General features: G+C 51.0%; 1 protein-coding gene across 1 annotated transcript in view; it reads right to left on the bottom strand.

The window, feature by feature from the left end:
* scrib (scribble planar cell polarity protein) overlaps positions 1-17668 on the bottom strand; it is a 78881-nt gene that overhangs the window by 23880 nt on the left and 37333 nt on the right. The window contains exons 6-19 of the mRNA XM_084461257.1: positions 17605-17668; positions 16074-16148; positions 15783-15927; positions 14930-15048; positions 14520-14719; positions 13314-13480; positions 13031-13155; positions 12234-12359; positions 11707-11889; positions 10909-11319; positions 5132-5221; positions 4430-4507; positions 3744-4067; positions 1909-1989 (exon numbers count right to left, since the gene is read on the bottom strand). Of these exons, the coding sequence (XP_084317383.1) occupies positions 1909-1989; positions 3744-4067; positions 4430-4507; positions 5132-5221; positions 10909-11319; positions 11707-11889; positions 12234-12359; positions 13031-13155; positions 13314-13480; positions 14520-14719; positions 14930-15048; positions 15783-15927; positions 16074-16148; positions 17605-17668 (2188 nt within the window). The remainder of the gene's footprint in view (positions 1-1908; positions 1990-3743; positions 4068-4429; positions 4508-5131; positions 5222-10908; positions 11320-11706; positions 11890-12233; positions 12360-13030; positions 13156-13313; positions 13481-14519; positions 14720-14929; positions 15049-15782; positions 15928-16073; positions 16149-17604) is intronic.

Below are 17668 nucleotides of genomic sequence, written 5' to 3'. Positions count from 1 at the left end.
CAGGGGAGACAAGCAGGGGAGTCTTGAACATGAGCATCTTGAACATGAGCCTCTATATGAGTTGCTGCCAAATGCTTAATTTGGTTTCGCTTAACTCTGCTTATTTCAAACGTAGCTAATAGTCCTCCTGGATTTTCTGAGGCATTCGACACAGACAGTCTGACGCTAAAGGGATTTGATTTGGAGTCCTCTGGTCCCTGAGACACACGGAGGCCAGCGCTGACCGTACAGTACCAGCTCTTACCATTGGCTGATAATAACGCTGCTGCAGCTGCTGCTATACATGCGGTTACCATGTCAGCGGGCCCAGGGGCTCCGCCCACCCCCCAACACCACGCCCACCACCTAGCAGGCAAGGAGTCGCTTAGTTGTGCATTAGTGGCCATGCGGAGAGAAGAGGAACGAGAGAGGGAAGGAAAGAGAGAGAGAAGGAAAGAGAGAGAGAGGAGGAACGAGAGAGAGAGGGAAAGAGAGATTGTGTGCAGAAAGAGAACAGAGAGATTGAGAGAGCAGAGAGAGGAGGAGCGGAGTGACAGAAAAAGAGACGAGAGGAGAACAGTCCATCCACGGAGAGCGAGAGCGGAGAGGAAGACGGTCATTAGGAATGGGAGAGGGGGAGGAGAAGCAGGAGAGAGAAAGAGACGGTTATGATTCAGAGAACAGAACGGCGCTGCAGAGTCACAGGACGACACAATTGGGAGAATTTCACACTCCTGGAATCAATACAGGCTGAGTGAATCACGGTGATTAACAAGTTAAGATTCAACGATCATATGACCCTGCAGACTATGGAGCTGATGTTGGCAGGCATGCTGCAAGCAGCTGAGAGGTGCCGGTTTGGCAGGACAGGTAGACGAGCAGAGAGAGAGGCACCATGCAGCGTCATGCAGGAAGCTGCCAGGTCAGACAGACACACAGAACAGTATCAAACCAGGTTCTGTTCAGCCGGGGTTCAGATACAACAGCCAAGAAAGCTTTTAAGCAATTTTGGAATTCCACGCTTTTGTGGCTGCCCATTTAGAATGTTGAAAATTGAGTTTTCAAGCATCTACGTGTAAAATGTCCAAAATACTTTTTTTTTTTTTAAACTAGTGTCTCATCTTGCCTGTGGTATGTGAACCCAGCGTCAGTATTCCCAGGGGCCTGAGAGAGACAGCAGCTGGCCGCAGGCAGACCGAGGTCTCGTTCTCAACACTGACATGGAGCTTAGCTCTCTGACGGAGTAGCTATTTAGTAGTGAGCATGTGGCGAGTTATTCTACCGTGAGGACACTTCCTACTTCTAACAGGTCTACGCTTTGTGCGATGATGTCAGAGGGAAACCAGGTTAGTCCCGTCATGTCTCTTTGAAAGGACCAGACGTAGCTCGGGTAATCAGGGGACAGTTACAGTGGCTTTGGGGGTGTTACTATGGCGATAGTATGGCTTTGGGAGTGTTAGTATGGTGATAGTATGGCTTGGGGAGTGTTACTATGGAGTACTTTACTGTGAGAAGTGTGTAGCCACTTCACCACAGCAGAGTAACTATGAAAGAGCAGGGTGGACTCGTCTCGTTCTGGTACCCGTCACAGTCAGACACTGAAAGCATAGAGTACATTTGGGCTCTGTTTGATGCTGCAAAATGCACCTCCCCCCCTCCCTCCCCTCTCTCCTTGAGGTATTTTCTGATCTAACATGACAGGATAGGTGAAGGCCTGTGCTCCTCCATACAGCTGATACCAATCCAGTCACATCAGTGATTTCCCCAGGAAGGAAGGGAGTGAAGGATGCATTTTTTCAGTACAAAAACACAGCCGCCATCTTGGTGTGGCTCAGAGCAGGGTGGGAGCGAGATGAGAGAGGGAGCGAGAGAAGGATGGAGAGATGAGGAGGAGGAGGAGGAGGAAGAGGAGGAGGAGGGGTTACTCACGGAGATGACTCTGTCTCCTACTCGCAGCGTGCTGTCTCTGTGGGCCGCCCCGCCCTCAGCGATACGAGAGATGTAGATGGCCTGGGAGGAAGAGGGGAGAGAAAGGATTAATGACCCCTCATCATTTTTCTTTTGAATTGTTGTACTACTGTTGTATGTGTTTCAAGGAAGAGATGATTCATCTCAAGGGGGTTATCCTTCAGTAAAGTTCAATATTAACATATATATATATCAACCGCTATCAATAGCTGTGAAATTAGTAACTACAAAGTAAGCAACTAACTAAGCAACTACTGTAAGTAGGCTAGCTAACTGAGTAAGTAACTGAAGTGACTAAGCAATTAACTAAGTAAAATAACTAACTAATTAGTCCACAAGATAAAAACAGTACTGTAACTGTATGGAGACACAGTACACAGCAGCATGAAGAGAGTGTGACAGTGAGAGTTTGATCATGTCTGGATCACAGAGACTTGGTGGCACTACTGTAACTATAAATGTACAGTAGGCTGGAAGTATTATTTTACTTCCAGGTCATGTATTTTTAATGATGTACGTACTTTAAATATGGTCAAGATTAATTTCCTGCTCCATAATCCTTTACTGGAAACCTCTTGTAGCTCTGTACCCCACCTCCGAAATGGACGGTGAGTTAGGTGATTGTGTGTGTGTGTGTGTGTGCGCGCGAGGAGAGAGCGAGCAAGAGAGGGTGACAAAGGGTTCAGCAAGTCCCATGATGATAACCTCACACAGCCTGACTAAACATAGCAGTCTCGTTGAGTCTGTAATGCCGGTTTAATAGCTGACACAGGATTGCAATGAAGGGCTTCTGAACAGTTAGGAGAACGGCTGCATGAGCTGACAAAAATATATCTGCCCTTTTTTTTACAACCCACATTTCAATCAATAAATAAAACCCTTAGGTCATTTCTTGAAAAATCTAGTTACAGCACAACAACACACGTCAACACTCAGGGTGTGATCTACCTTTGCCCGAGGAGATTCACCCGGACAACCAAACCACTCGCTGGCATCCCTCACATCATGTCCATGCTAGCCAGTATTAGCAAAGAACAGAAGTCCCATTTCAATGGTGAAGTGCACTAAAGGAAACCTGTTCAGAAAGGTGCTAAGGAAGTGCTTCCGTTTCCAGAGAGGCTCAACAAGCACGAGGCTTTCTAGACTTACAGACTCTAAAGTGTCTCAGAGTGTGTCCTCTCGTCTCCATGAGCAGTATGTTTGAGGGCGGTACCGCAAAGGGCAGGCCAATGAGGTGGCCCAAAAATACAATCACCCACCCCCAACACGCACACACACTCCCCCGTATTACAGAGGGCCTATCAGGTGTCACGTCTTGCTATTCATCTCTTTTGTTTCCTTGCAGACGGCCGTAAGCGAGCTGGGAGGCGAGAGGCGGGGGAAACCGTGTGGAAAGCACAAACATTTAACCCTCGGCTCTCACCTCACTACCAGCTGCATGAGCTCGTCGTCAGCAGCACCCCCTGACCTCGGAGCGGTGAACTTTTAAAGAGCGTGTCGCTTTGATGATCCGAGTTCGACAGCCCGAGATCTCTACAGTGCGTTCCTTAAACTTGGCAGGGTTTTTATATTTGTGAAAAGACAGCCGGGCTTCCCGTGCCGTTGGCTTCGAAGGCGGGACAACCTGACACCGGTATTTCACCAAGACCTGGGCTATGAAATATTCATCACAGAGCGCAGTGCATGCGCCCCCACACCTCATCCTCATGACCTCCTAGACCTTGCAGGGTTGTTTGTGTAAGTGCTGATGTACAGTGAGATCTAAGTGTGTGTGTGTGTGTGTGTGCGCGTCTCACCGTGTCTCCGGTGCGGTAGGCCGTGGAGCCCTTGCCGCCGGCGATGCTGAAGCCCAGGCCCTTGTCGTTGCGGACCAGGCAGGTGGAGAGGCGGTGCCTGGGTCCGCTGGGGGGGCTGGCCTCCGCCAGGAAGGGCAGGCCGCCGCCGCTGCGCCTCTCCCGGGGGAAGTAGTCGTCCTCCGGCCTCAGCGGCGTGGTGGTGATGGCGTTCTCCGGCTCCACCATGCGCTCCCGTAGCACCGACATGGAGACGGCGGCACCCGAGCTGCGGAGGGCCTCGACCGCCGTGTGGTGCTCCGCCCCATGGAGGTCCACGCCGTTCACCTGGGGGCGGGGGGTGTGATAAGAGACGATGAGAAGAGTGTGTGTGTGTCTGTGTGTGTGTGAGAGTGTAAGAGAGTGTACAGGTGTGTGTGTGTGTGTGTGTGTGTGTGTGTGTGTGTGTGTGTGTGTGTGTGTGTGTGTGTGTGTGTGTGAAAGAGAGTGTGCATGTGTGTGTGACAGAGAAAAAGAGAGTGTATGTGTGCGTGTGTGTGAGACAGTGAGAGAATAGGAGTGAGTGATATACAAGGACAGTGAATAGAGAGTGTGAGAAAGAGAAGAGAGAGGGAACAAGTTTGAGTGTTTGAAAGGGAGAGAGGAGTGTGTGTGAGTGTGTGTGTGTAACTTAAGAGTGAGACACACACCTCTAGTAGTTTGTCTCCCACTTTTACCCCGGCTCTGGCGGCAGGGCCCTCCTCTGACACCCGGGAGATGAAGATTCCCTACAGTGACAGGCAGGACACAGTGTAGTACACTCTAGATTCTAGGACATTCAGTGTAGTACACTAGATTCTAGAACATTCACAGTGTAGTACACTAGATTCTAGAACATTCACAGTGTAGTACACTAGATTCTAGAACATTTAGTGTAGTGCACTCTAGAACATTCAGTGTAGTACACTCTAGATTATAGAGCATTCCGTGTAGTACTCTAGATTCTAGAACATTCATAGTTTAGTGCCCTTTAAAATATCCATTGTATTATCTAATTTGCACCCTGTATAGTACACTAGTCTTATCTAGAACACAGTAAAGTGCCCTATTTACCACACATTCCTGAATATCACACGTCCCATTAAAGGACAATGCTCTTTTTTGACAACCTGGACCTTATTTACGACATATTATAAGAAGTTTGCCTCCGAACTACACCAAAGTGATCTCGGTGAGTCAAACGTCTTATAATATGTCGTAAATAAGGTCCAGGTTGTCAAAAACGAGCATTGTCCTTTAAGTCCATTCTTGTTCAGCGACTCTAATCAAGCATATCATGCTGATGACGCAGCGGTCCAGTGTCTAAGTGCTTGGGGATCATTGAATTGGCTGGTAATCCCCCCTCGGCCTACCTCGTCGTCTCCCTTGTAGGGCGTGGAGCCCCTCCCCCCGGCGATACTGATGCCCAGGCCTCCGGTCTGGCGGAGGATGGTCAGAGTGTGCTGCAGGAGGAGGAGGAGACAGGGCGGTGGGGGGGGTCAGCCTAGCTATGGGGGGTTCGGGGGAGGGTGGGGGGGTCACCCCGGACTACACCCCACACCTCAGACAGGCCTGGGGGGCGGGGTGGCTAGGAGGACGAGGAGGAGGAGGAGGGCTCACCACTGTAGGCCTACTCTCCCGTGTGATAGTGCATTATTAACCAATGGATGCGGTCGAATGAGAAAATGTGAAGGTGGCTAGGAACGGTTCTGTGTGGGGGTCAGATTGATGTGTATCGTTGAGGATCTCATTGAGCCTCATAGGGTTGGTGAGTCCCTCGCCCCCCCGCCCTCCCTGAAATCAGGCCTGTCTGAGGAGAACCACACGAGATAAACAGGGGGAAGACAGACAGACAGACAGACACAGACAGACAGACAGACACAGACAGAGAGCTGACTGACAGACAGACAGACAGACAGACAGACAGGTCTCAAGGCTAATCTCAATACAGGTGTGAGATTGGATGGGAATGCTTGTGGAAGACAACGCCTCACACAGCAGAGAGAACAGTGTGTGTGTGTGTGTGTGTGTGTGTGTGTGTGCGTGCATGCTTTTGTTTGCTCGTGTTTGCGTGTGTGTTTGTCCTACTCAAATAATGAATAGGAAAAAGCAGCAGACTGCTTACAATTAGCAAAGTCCTATTGGTGGAACAACACAAATTCCCAGTGGTGACGTCGCTGTGTTAACATTAGCCCAGAGACACACGGTACAAGGAAACGACTTGACAGTGACGACCACGTCGTCCTGATGACGGAACAAACATGGAGGCTAATCTCAGACATAACAGTATGTGTCTTGAATTCTGCGTCTGGGGCAGTAGAACAACAATCCACGAGACTATCACAGTACAATCACAACAGTGAGGGGGGGGGTGGACATAACATGTAACACCGGGACACGTATGTGCTGGACTGGACGTGTGGAATGCTGTATGCGCAAGCCATGCAGAGTGGGCGAAGAGGGGGAGGGATGAGGCGGGAGGACGAGTGGGAGCGAGAGAGGGGAGGAGAGCGAGAGAGGGGAGGAGAGGGGGGGGGAGTGCTGTGTGTTCTGGGCTCGGGGGAGGAGGACGAGGAGCGTTCTGTCCAGGGGGGAAAGGCAAGGTTCTGCTCGCACAGCAACTCTTCTGCGCTCATGCAGCCGTCGGCAGCGGAAACGCACCATAATGCAAGTGGCCGACCAATCCGTAGGCATTCTCAGTGGACGGCATCACACACATACACACACACACTGGGCAGTCATACACACTGTAGGATCACACACACACACACGCATACACACACTGTGCAATCATACACATTCTAATAGTCTTATAGTCTGGTACGACCGTCCTGATCTCTGGTCCGTGTAGAGAAACAGAAGATGAGCTGGTGAGATCCGGAGGACATCAGGACGGTCTCGCGAGGACAGCAGTCATATGCTTCCATGAGCACGACCACCCCGGAATGACAGTGACGCTGCTTTTACTCTGACCACACATAACCACAAGTAACAAACGCCACGTAACAATCACATTATGGGGTAGGTGTCTGACCAAAGCTAACACGACAGAGAGGTTATTGTTGGTATGCATTTTAGATTGTGACTAACTTGATATAATGGGGAGGAGGTACAGCAATCAAGTCAAGATTCAGCTGAACCAGGTTCTGCCCTTCTGAGGCGAAATGACGTCACACACACAGAGGTTGGAGAGGGTGTGGCAGGAGTTCAAGGCATCATTCAATGACAAGTGTATCACAAGCTTAGGCTGACAGTTAACCATTTATTCTCCTCTTTCTCTCTCTTTCTCTCACACACACACACACACACACACACACACACACACACACACACTCACACTCACACTCACACTCACCCTGTAAGAGATATAGGGGCAGTAAGTGGCGACTAGTGTGTTAATCCCCACAACACATCCAGAGTTACACAGCGAATGCTTAAGTCCACCGTGGACTAATATTTTGTGGATTTTATACAGGCGACAAAAATACGGTACCAGAAGTGGAACTAGCAGGATCCTGACACGGGAGTCTAATATCTAGTTATGCTTTAATACATTTTGGTTTCCATCAACTGAGACTATGGACACCGCAGGCAGGCATCACTTCTTCCGCTGCCTCTGGGCCTGATCCTGGGGGGCTGAGGGAAGTGGGGGATGAACGCCTGGAAGGACACAGCGCTGCCTGACGGGGAGGGGGGGGGGGGGGGGGTCCAGCCCATTCACTCCAGGGCCACACAGCCTGAACAGCGGGATGAAGAAGGGGAGGAAGGGGAAGAAGAGGAGGAGGAGGAGGGTGGCGGACGAGCCACAGCGCGGTAGAACCTGTCGGTGGGGTCGGATGAAATAGGTTTTGCCGACCGCGCTCTTACGATCTTTAAACTCCCAAGAATACGATTGATCCTGAGTCCCCCTCGAACAAATGTACCGGGGGGGAGGGGAAATTGACGTTTTGTTTTACATCCGTCTCTTGATGGGAGACGGCAGATGAATTTTTGCCGGTCGCGTTTGAGACCGCCGCCCCCGGTCAGGTTCTAGCATGCTGGCTGCGTCCCAGGGTGAGTCGTGGTGAGCATGTCCCTGGCGATTGGCTTGGATTAATCATGGATTTCAGTGGGTGTTTTGTTTTTTTATCCCCCTCAGAGCAGGTGGGTGAGTGAATGATTGAGTGAGTGAGGGAATGAGAGAGAGATAGAGAGAGGGAGGGAGGGAGTGGATGGGAAAGAGAGTAGGTACAGACCTCTTCCTCCTCAATTCGAGCAGGCTCAATCAGCAGATTATTGACTTGATCAAATGACACCCCCTGTTAGGACAGGAACCAGCGAGAGGCATGCGGATTAGTGAGGCCAAAATAACAAATACGCACTCGCATACTCCAACCAAAAAAATAAATGTAAACATAATAAACCAAAAAAAGCACACACACACACACACACACTTTTCAAATGACGATACCACACCCATCACACTCTCGTTCAGCCACTCGTATACACCCATATGTCACTGTCTACTGTATTTCTATATCGGTCCGTCTACACCGGTATGTTAAGGGGTGTAGACTTGGGGACGTTTTGTAGGTCCTCACTGAACAGCAGCCTCTGCAGCCCCCCACACACACACACACAGACCCAGCCACCAGAAGCACAAGCAGGCAGAGGTGGAAACTCCAGACCCAGGATGAGGTCAGTTACAGGCCCCACAAAAGAAGCAGAGAGAGAGAGAGAGAGAGAGAGAGAGAGAGAGAGAGAGAGAGAGAGAGAGAGAAAGAGAGAGAGAGAGAGAGAGAGGGGGGGGGTGGGGAAGGGGTGAGGGGACAGAGAGAAACTACAGTAGCAGCTCCCAAATCACAGTACCACACCTGTTATGGAAAAATATCACAAGGAAAATCCCCCATTTAAGATTAGGCTTGTGTTCAAACTAGGGGTGTAACAATACACTAATCTCACGATACAATACGATACACGATATTGGGTTGACAATAACAATACGATACAATACACTAAGGGCAGGTGTGAAGCGTTGCAGTAGTGCTGCTGTTCACACCAATAGCGCATTTCTCCACATTTCTATTCCAATACACTGTGAATTTAGAGCTTAACTGTTGTAATATCATGGATAGGCCTAGAGACAAAAGACATGTTTGTTACCAGTGTTGTGTAGCCAGTGTTCACTGATATACAACAAACATATCACGATATCGTTTTCACCTTGACGATACGTATTGTGACGTTTCTGTATCGCGATATATTGTGGCACGATATATTGTTAAACCCCTAGCTCAAACTTACAGAACTGTCACAGTTCAACTGGCACCGGCCTCACCGTGTCAGTCTGAACATTTAAAACTTTGAATCTAATCGATCCATCTTTTGAACCTTGATGAATCATTCTCAGTGCTAAGTTACAGATTCAGTTACTACAGAAGGAGCTACAGTGCTACGACACCAAAATCACTATTTTTCATTGGATCGCAATATTTCCACCTCTGCCAATAAAGATTCTGGTTGGTCTGTGGACACACACACACACACACACACACAAACGCGCAGACACACCTCACTCAGTCTGTGCATATTAGTTAGCAGCTGCTGTATCTGTTGAATCCCTCATTTCCAACTTCATTCCCATTATGCCTCCTGATTAAAAGTGATCGATTTGAGGAAATCAATTAGCATCAACCACAGCCGTCACACTTATAAAGTCTCTCTCTCTCTCTCACTCTCTCACACACACACAAACGCACGCGCACACACACACTTGCAGAAGGGAAGGTAGAGGGGGAAAGTCAAAACCAATTAAAAACAGGAGACAGTAAATGATATGGTGAAAAGCGTAGTATTGAAATGGGCAGAGGCGTGGTGCTGGAAGGGGTGGGGCTACAACCCCAGAGTGGGAGAGGCCGGCATCGGAACCCAGTGCAAAACCAGTTGGAGACGGTCTTTCGTCATTTGACTCTCGCCGTTGGTTTTATCATTGGGAAGTATTAATAGAATTAAGGAGTTAGACTACTACTACTACTACACTATCCGATATTAGCAATGCAGCAACAGTCACTTGTTACAGCTTCTGTCAGCTGCTATGTGAGTTTATTACTCTTCTCATATATACAGTCTGATCCCAGTGGTGTATGGTTGGGAGGATGCTGCTCTGTGGAGGGCCAGCTAGCAGGATGCTCTAGCAGGGTGCTGCTCTGTGGAGGGCCAGCTAGCAGGATGCTCTAGCAGGGTGCTGCTCTGTGGAGGGCCAGCTAGCAGGATGCTCTAGCAGGGTGCTGCTCTGTGGAGGCACGGCCGGTCTGTGGTAGTACTGTACTGTACAGGATTCTGAGGGAGAGAAGCTGCCAGGGAAGGGGGGAGGATGGAGGCGCCCGCCCTGCAGTGCAGATGAGTGCGTGTGGGAGTGCAGAGCTACCACCAGATGGCGCTGTGATCTGAGGAGACCAAGTTATGTCTATGGAGGGGACTGGTACTAGTGTGAAACTGGCTGTAGTTGAGCACGCATGTTTGTGTGGGGATAAGATGGCGGTTTGCCTGATTTTAATTTGCGCTGGCGCAAGGTATATGTCGTCCATTCATTACTCACACATTGGCAGTGTAACAAACGTGATTCAACACTTATTGCACATTAATTTGACACAACCATGTACAACAATGACATAACACCCAGCAAACATTCCTGACAGGCACCAGCAGTCGTTTTTGTTTTTATCCTGGTGAAAGGGTCAGGGTTTCTATTCCCCCCTTTTGCACAGCATGCGACAGCCCCCCTAGGTCCAAACTGGATGCAGGTTGTAAGTTGACAGGTGTCCGGCTTCTATGCATGTGTGCGTCTGACTGTGCATAGAGGCTGTGAGCATGACAACACTGATGCTTTAACATGGCAGTGTCCGGAGAGGGGGGAGGGGAGGGAGGGAGGGGGGGGTGCAAGAGGCTATATCACACTATGTAACCAAGACAATGAACTAAACGTCTGTGGGTCCCCCTCTATACTTTTGGCAGCGATAGACGCTACGGCTGCGTATGTGTGTGTGTGTGACCGTATTAAATCATCTATGTGTGAATGTATATGCACTCGTGTGCTGCTGAGTCGCAAGACACACCAGCTACCCATGACCCCTCCTTCTCCCTCCCTCTCTCCCGCCCCCCCCCCCCTTACCTTGACCGGCAGCAGGGAAGAGTTGCCCTGTAGGTGATGACGGCCGTCCTCCAGCTCAGCCGCCTCTCCCCTGTGCTGTCTCGGCGGGGTGGCGTTACTCTCCTCCTCTTCCTCCTCCTTCTCTTCCTCCTCCTCCTCCTCCTCCTTGGGCGCCTGCGGGGGCCGGCCGAGACCCTCGGCGGTGAAGCCCTGCAGCAGGGCGGCCACCGCCTCAGGCTTGGGCAGCTTGGTGATCTTGAAGTGCTTCTTGTAGTGCGGCGTGTCCTTGCGGATCAGCCGCTGCTTCTCCGAGGGGAAGGCTGGCGGCCGCCGGTGGCACCCGTCCTCGTCCTCGCCGCTGCGCTCGCCGCCGTCCTCCTCCTCGTCATCCCCGCCGCGGATGATGGGCTCCTCCGCAAAGTGCACCGTGGGCTGGACGGGTGTGTGTGTGGGAAACAACCGAGTGTGTCAGGCGTGTGTGTGTGTGTGACTGTGATACTTAGAAGCTATTATAAAGAGGCGCTATGGTTTTGAGCTTGCTGCGGGGTGGGAAGCATACATTGGGTGTTTCGAATTGTCTTTCATCGAGAAAGACCACTGGGTGGAGGTGGATAACCTGGTTATTTTTACAGCTCACTTATCTGGCCCCCGGGTGATACTGTTTTTTTGCTTCCCTCTGGAATATGTAGGGGTGGGATGTCTACCCACCTCCCTTGTTCTCTGTAAAGCGCATTGTGTTGCCTCTGGGTATGAAATGCGCTATACAAATAAAGCTTTGATTGATTGATTGATTGATGTGTCTTTTGGGGATAAACTCACCTCAATGTACTCCACCTCCATCTCATCCAGCTCCTCCTCCTGCTCGTGGCCCCGCCTCTCCACTCCCTGCTCTTCCCCCGCGGCCAACAGGCCCCGCCTCTCCTCGTGGGAGTTGGCCGACGCCGTGCTGTTGGAGGCCTGGGAGTCGTGGCTCTGATTGGACAGGCCGCTCAGCCGCTTCTCCTGCAATGATCGACCAATCAATCGACGTCGTCAGTGGATGAGGCTTTGGACCGCCGCCGCCGGCATTCAACACCGTGCAGATCGTCTCAACTTAACAATGTGTGGCTCTTGTAATGGGATGGGATTCAGTAGACAAGTCACAAATCTTAAATTGTTTAAAATACTTATCTGCGCTCGACTGATCTTGCCTGATACAAAGGAACTGATGGGCTAGTCCCGCAAACACAAAACACCAAATACCCGACACTTCAGGCAGACTCTAGCAATTACTCAAGGTATCAGAAAGGATTTCCCATTTGTCCCAGGGTCAGTGGAGTGTGAGTGTGTGTGTGCGCGTGTTGTACCTCTGCTCCTGGAGAGTCCGGGTCTCCGTCTGGCCTGGACGTGTAGGCCTCGTTCCTCCTCTCCTCGATCACCTTCTTCATCACCTTCAGCTCGCTGGGGTGGGGCGTGGCTCTGCGCTGGAGACCCTGGGGCCCAGGACACACACACGCACATGCACACGCACACACGCGCGCGCGTGCACACACACACACACACGCACACACGCGCACACACACACACACACACACACACACACACACACACACACACACACACACACACAGTTAATACCAGGTACACTTGGATATCCAGACTGACTGTAAATCAGTGTCAGGTTAGACTCAAAGAAAAGGCCTCGGGCCGGCAGTTCCATACAAGCCAAGGACAGACTGACGCACGGCAGGCAGACACACCCAGACATAAATCTCTCTTAGTTAGAGCCCGTCTGTAGTCCTAAAAACTATGATCTACTTTGTATGTGCGTTTCGTTGGCGTGTGTATTTGTGCAAGACCAATTCCCTCTCCAGCCAGGCCATATAAATATACTCTTCAATTCTATTCTTTTCTACCGTGTATTCTCCCACAGCCCAGGCTCAAGGTATCGAGGTGCTGCTCTGTGCTGAGCGGCAGTGTTTAAAAGTGTTTACACTCTTCAACAACAGTCCCTGGTCCCCTCTACCTGTCCATGTCCTACTCTGTGTTTATCTCGGAATGGAGACAGAGGGATATGTGTGTGTGTGTGTGTGTGTGTGTGTGAGAGTGTGTGTGTGTGTGAGAGTGTGTGTATGTGTGTGTGGGGGGGGGGGGGGGGTCTCACCCTGCGCTCGGCCGTGTCGTCGTCGTCGTCCTCAGCCTTGGTCTCCTCCTGGAACTGGATGACGGATACTCGGTTCAGGTTGCTGTCGGTCCAGCTGTCGTCCACACTGTTCTGGAGCAGGTTCTCTGTAGAGCGGGGAGGAGGGGGGGGTCAGAACAGGAAGCTCACGGTGAGGTGAAAGAACATCAAGCGACAAGGTTGCTACGGTTCCTTTCTGAAAACACCAGAGAAGCTGTGAAGATGAGGATGATGGTGGTGGAGGGGCGGCGTGCGCTGGACTCACCCAGGCTGGGGGAGGGCTGCTGGGGCAGCAGGTAGCAGGTCAGCACCTTCTCCCCCGTCCTCTCGTCGTCCTCCGTCTGGAACTTGAGCATGGGCTGGGACTGGTTCTCTGCCAGCCACATGGCCTTCAGGTTGAGGTTGGCCAGGGAGAACGGAAGGTTCTGGAGCCTGGTGAAGGGGTGGGTGGGGGGGACAGAGGAGAGGGAGTGGGATAAGGGACAAAGACAGCAGGTGAGAAACTAGTTGTTGTTTTTTTAAATTCCTAAATATAATATGGATGGTGTGATTAGATAGATAGATAGATAGATAGATAGATAGATAGATAGATAAAGAGAGAGAGAGAGAGAGAGAGAAAGAGAAAGAGAAAGAGAAAGAGAGAGAGAGAGAGAGAAGGATCTCTCTATCAACTGTATTGATCCCCGAGGGGAAATTCCTTTGTTGTAGTAGCAATACACTGGTGATGGGTTTCTCACTCATCACTGTGTTCTGTATAGTAAAGTTGGGTGGCCGTCCCATGTCACACAAAGGGAACAACATTCTCTTTTATTTATTTTTAAAGCACCGTCTGGCAAGCTACCGTTATACTTCTCCTCACTTTTGAGTTTTAGAGACATGGAACACCACACTAGGTAACAATCTCATATAAGGCTGAACGTACCTCGGTGTCACACCAACGCAGGAAAGTATTTAGCCTAGTATTTTAGCCTTTAGTATTTATGCACCCGAGAGGTGGAACTGCAGGACTCCCTAAAGCTGGAGCAACTTGTCTCTCTGGAGAGGTTCAAGGTTATGATAGAAGGTGTGCTCCATGTGGACTGTACATGTTTCTTGTAGTCTTGTTTTTATTCTGTGATCTTATGACTTCGCACTTGATTTTATGTCGTTTTGTCGCATCATGTTCCTATTTTGTAAGTGTTTTTATAGCAATTAGGGCGGCATTGAAAAAGAGAGCTTGCTCTCAATCGTCTCCCCTAAATAAAAAAAGGTTTTAAAAAATCCACACAGCAACGCACACAACAAAAAGGGCACAGTAGGAACAAACATGTACAAAAGGGCTTTTCTCTTTGGTGAGAGAAGCTCGTTCTGACTAACCCAAACGGATCAACTGAAGCTGAAGGAGGAGAGAGGCGTCTGACTCTAGTAGGCCTAGGGCCCGGTAACCTGCCACACCCATCTAAGTCCGCGTCCATTAACGTAACCAGGTTACCTGTTCCCCGCCACGTCCAGCACGTGCAGCTCGGTGGCGTCTGCGAGTTCGGCGGGGAGCTTGGTGAGGCGGTTGTCGCGCAGCGAGAGCACGTTGAGGCTGGCGCAGCCGCCCAGCTCGCCGGGGACGCTGGACAGGCGGTTGCGGTCCACATTCAGGTTGGTCAGCTTCTTGAGTTTGCCCAATGAGCGAGGCAGGGTCTGGTGGGGGGGGGGGCGAGGGAGAGAGAATCGTTACACACGCACGCACACACACTCGGCTTCCAACAAAGCTGTTAATTGTCCTTAAGGTTCTGTGAAAAGATTGCAACACATTCATTCCTGCTGGATCGGAGGGGTGGGGGTGGTGGGGGGGGGACTGTGGTGACGGGAGGTCCGGATCAGAGGCAGCGATGTTCTGTACTCTGGTACCTGCAGGAGGTTCTCCGTCAGCACCAGTTCCGTTAGGTTCTCACACTCCCCTATGGAGTCAGTCAGGTAGGTCAGCCGGTTTTGGTCCACTTTCAGGATAGACAGTTGCTTGAGACTCCCTGGAGATGAGGAACACAACGGAATTCAGTTAATGCGGCAGCGGTCCACTAATATCGTCGTCCAGTTGAGATTCTCCACCCACCCTTCCTTGGGAAAACAACACAGATTTTATACGAGTAGATTGGGAACAGTGTTGTAGCGGAGTACACACTTTCACTTATCCATTCCCGTTGGATCCGAGATCACCTCACAGAGAGGAGGAGGGAATGCTGCATTTCTAGGAAGTTCAGGGGCGTTGAGTGGTGGTTAACCTGTCATTAGCATCACTTCACCAGTAGAGGGCGGTGTTGTTATATAAACCAGCTCTGGTGTGTTCTACCCTGCTGAACAATGTCCATGGGTCTGCTTCCTCAGCAGTGCTTTCCAAAGACATGACACTGACAAAGTAGCTCAACAAGCCTGTTCTAACCTGACAATGAATACATTAAGATCCACTTCAGGTGAATAACGTATGACATAATAGGGTAGTGTATGCCACAAGGAACTCTCTCCTTCTCCCTCTCTCTCATTTTCTCTCTCCCTTTCTTTCTCTCCCTCGTTCTCTTCTTTTCTCTCTTCCTCTCTTAGCCTCTCAGACCTTTTCTGCCCCCTATCCCCCCCCATCCGTCCCGCGATCGGGGACCCTTCTCTCCCCCCCTCACCTATTCCGTTGGGGCCATCCTCCCCCCTCCCCTTGCACCACAGGGGGCAACCCCCCCCCCCCCCCAACCTCCCTCCACCTGCCCCTCCTCACCGATCCCGTCGGGGACCTGATCCAGCAGGTTCTGGGTCAGCAGCAGGTCTGTGAGGGCCAGCAGGCCACTCAGCTCCGAGGGCAGCTCCTCCAGGCGGTTCAGCGACACGTCCAGACACACCAGCCTACGCAGGTTCCCCAGCTCCTACACGCGCGCACACACACACACACACACACACACACACACACACTTTACATTATCCCACAGATAAGGGCATAATGGGTTTCATATGGACCAGCAGAGATAAGCAGGTGGCGGTTGGGAAGGTGGGAAGGTGGACTGGTACTCACTGGAGGCAGACAGGACAGCTGGTTCCGGTCCAACCACAGCTCTCTGAGGTTAGGGAGAGCACCCAGGGTATCCGGCTGAGAGGAGAGGAGGAGAGGCGGAGAAAGAGAGAGATAAAGAGGGGGAAGAGAGAGGGAGGGGGAGAGAGAGAGAGAGAGAGAGAGGGAGAGAGAGAGAGAGAGGGAGAGAGGGATAAATATTAAGCAAACAAAGTGCATGTTTGTTATCTTTCCACTGCTTTGTGAATTTAAGCCAGGTGATCAGGTGGTCTGTGCTTTGCACGCTACTTTAAGTGGTAGAAACCACCCCCCCCCCCTCCCCACACACACCCATAACCACACCCTCATACACACACACACCACATCCACTAGTGCAGTGCACTATGGTTGCACCGTTGGGAAGGGAGCTGCCAACATAAACACGCAAACACAAGTCAGACGCCCCAAATACATACTGAGCAGAAAGGCACAGAAGACGAGCCTCACGTGATAACAGCCACTACCCTGCACACACACACGCAAGCAAGCACACACACACAGAGATACTTTAATGATCTTTGGCAAAGGAATGCTGCCTCCTCTCGGGGAATTGAACCCCAGTCTACTGCATGGCAGGTGGGGACAATGACCACTATACTACCGAGGAGCTAAAGTGTGTGGGGGGGGGGGACAGGACAGAGGTTCAGAGCGGGGACTCTGTCCTCCACCGACAGAAAGCACGACACGGAGCAGTTACACTGTCACGGCCGGGCGAGAAGCCGGAACCCAGGTCACGCTCCAGAGAAGCTACAGTATAAACGACATAAAATCAAGTGCGAAGTCATAAGATCACAGAATAAGAAGACCCTCCCAAGACTCCTGAACGACGTGAGGTGCCCGTCAGTCGGCCAGTCTGTGGACCAGGAGTATGACAGACAGACAGATATGCTGGCACTGCAGGCAAGATTACAGCATGACTTCATTTGTGTGCTCAGACTCCACCCTTGTCAGGTTAACAGGCATTAGTAACCCTTTCCCACAGAGGGAGGGAGAGGGAGGGAGAGAGAGAGAGAGAGAGAGAGAGACAGAGACAGAGACAGAGGGTGGGGAGACATACACCCACTCGCACACCCATAGGCATTCCCATGCTACAGCCAGCCTGGCTCAAATATACAGTACATACAGTAAAAGGGCCCCAGGTACAAAGGGACCCGATCTGCCGTTTGTGGGGTGAATGTGGGTCAGACCATGGGTCTGTGCTGGAAATGTAAGATGGGTGTTTGTTTTCGTGTGTGTGTGGGGGGGGGGGGGTGCTGTGGGCTGTATGAGTGCACATATTGAACAGAATTAAAGTTGAAGTAAAAAAAAAAGTGAAGATGATGATGGTGGTGGTGGTGGAGGTGGAGGGGCGGGTGTGTTTCAGTGGTGTCAACAGGGTTGTGTGCACTTGAGTACACACTCGAGTGCAAGGGGAGTGACCCACCCCGTGTGTGTGTGTGTGTGTGTCTGTCTGTCTGTGTGTCTGTCTCTGTCTGTGTGTACGTGTGCGCCTTACCAGCACTTCCAGTTCATTCCTGCCCAAGTCCAGCTGTTCCAGTTTAACCAGGAAAGAGAGTGAC

The sequence above is a fragment of the Borostomias antarcticus genome (assembly GCF_949987555.1).
Source record: "Borostomias antarcticus genome assembly, chromosome: 2".
Taxonomy (NCBI): Eukaryota; Metazoa; Chordata; class Actinopteri; order Stomiiformes; family Stomiidae; genus Borostomias; species Borostomias antarcticus.
The sequence above is the reverse complement of the archived record's forward strand: the minus strand, read 5'-3'. Positions and strand labels throughout refer to the sequence as shown.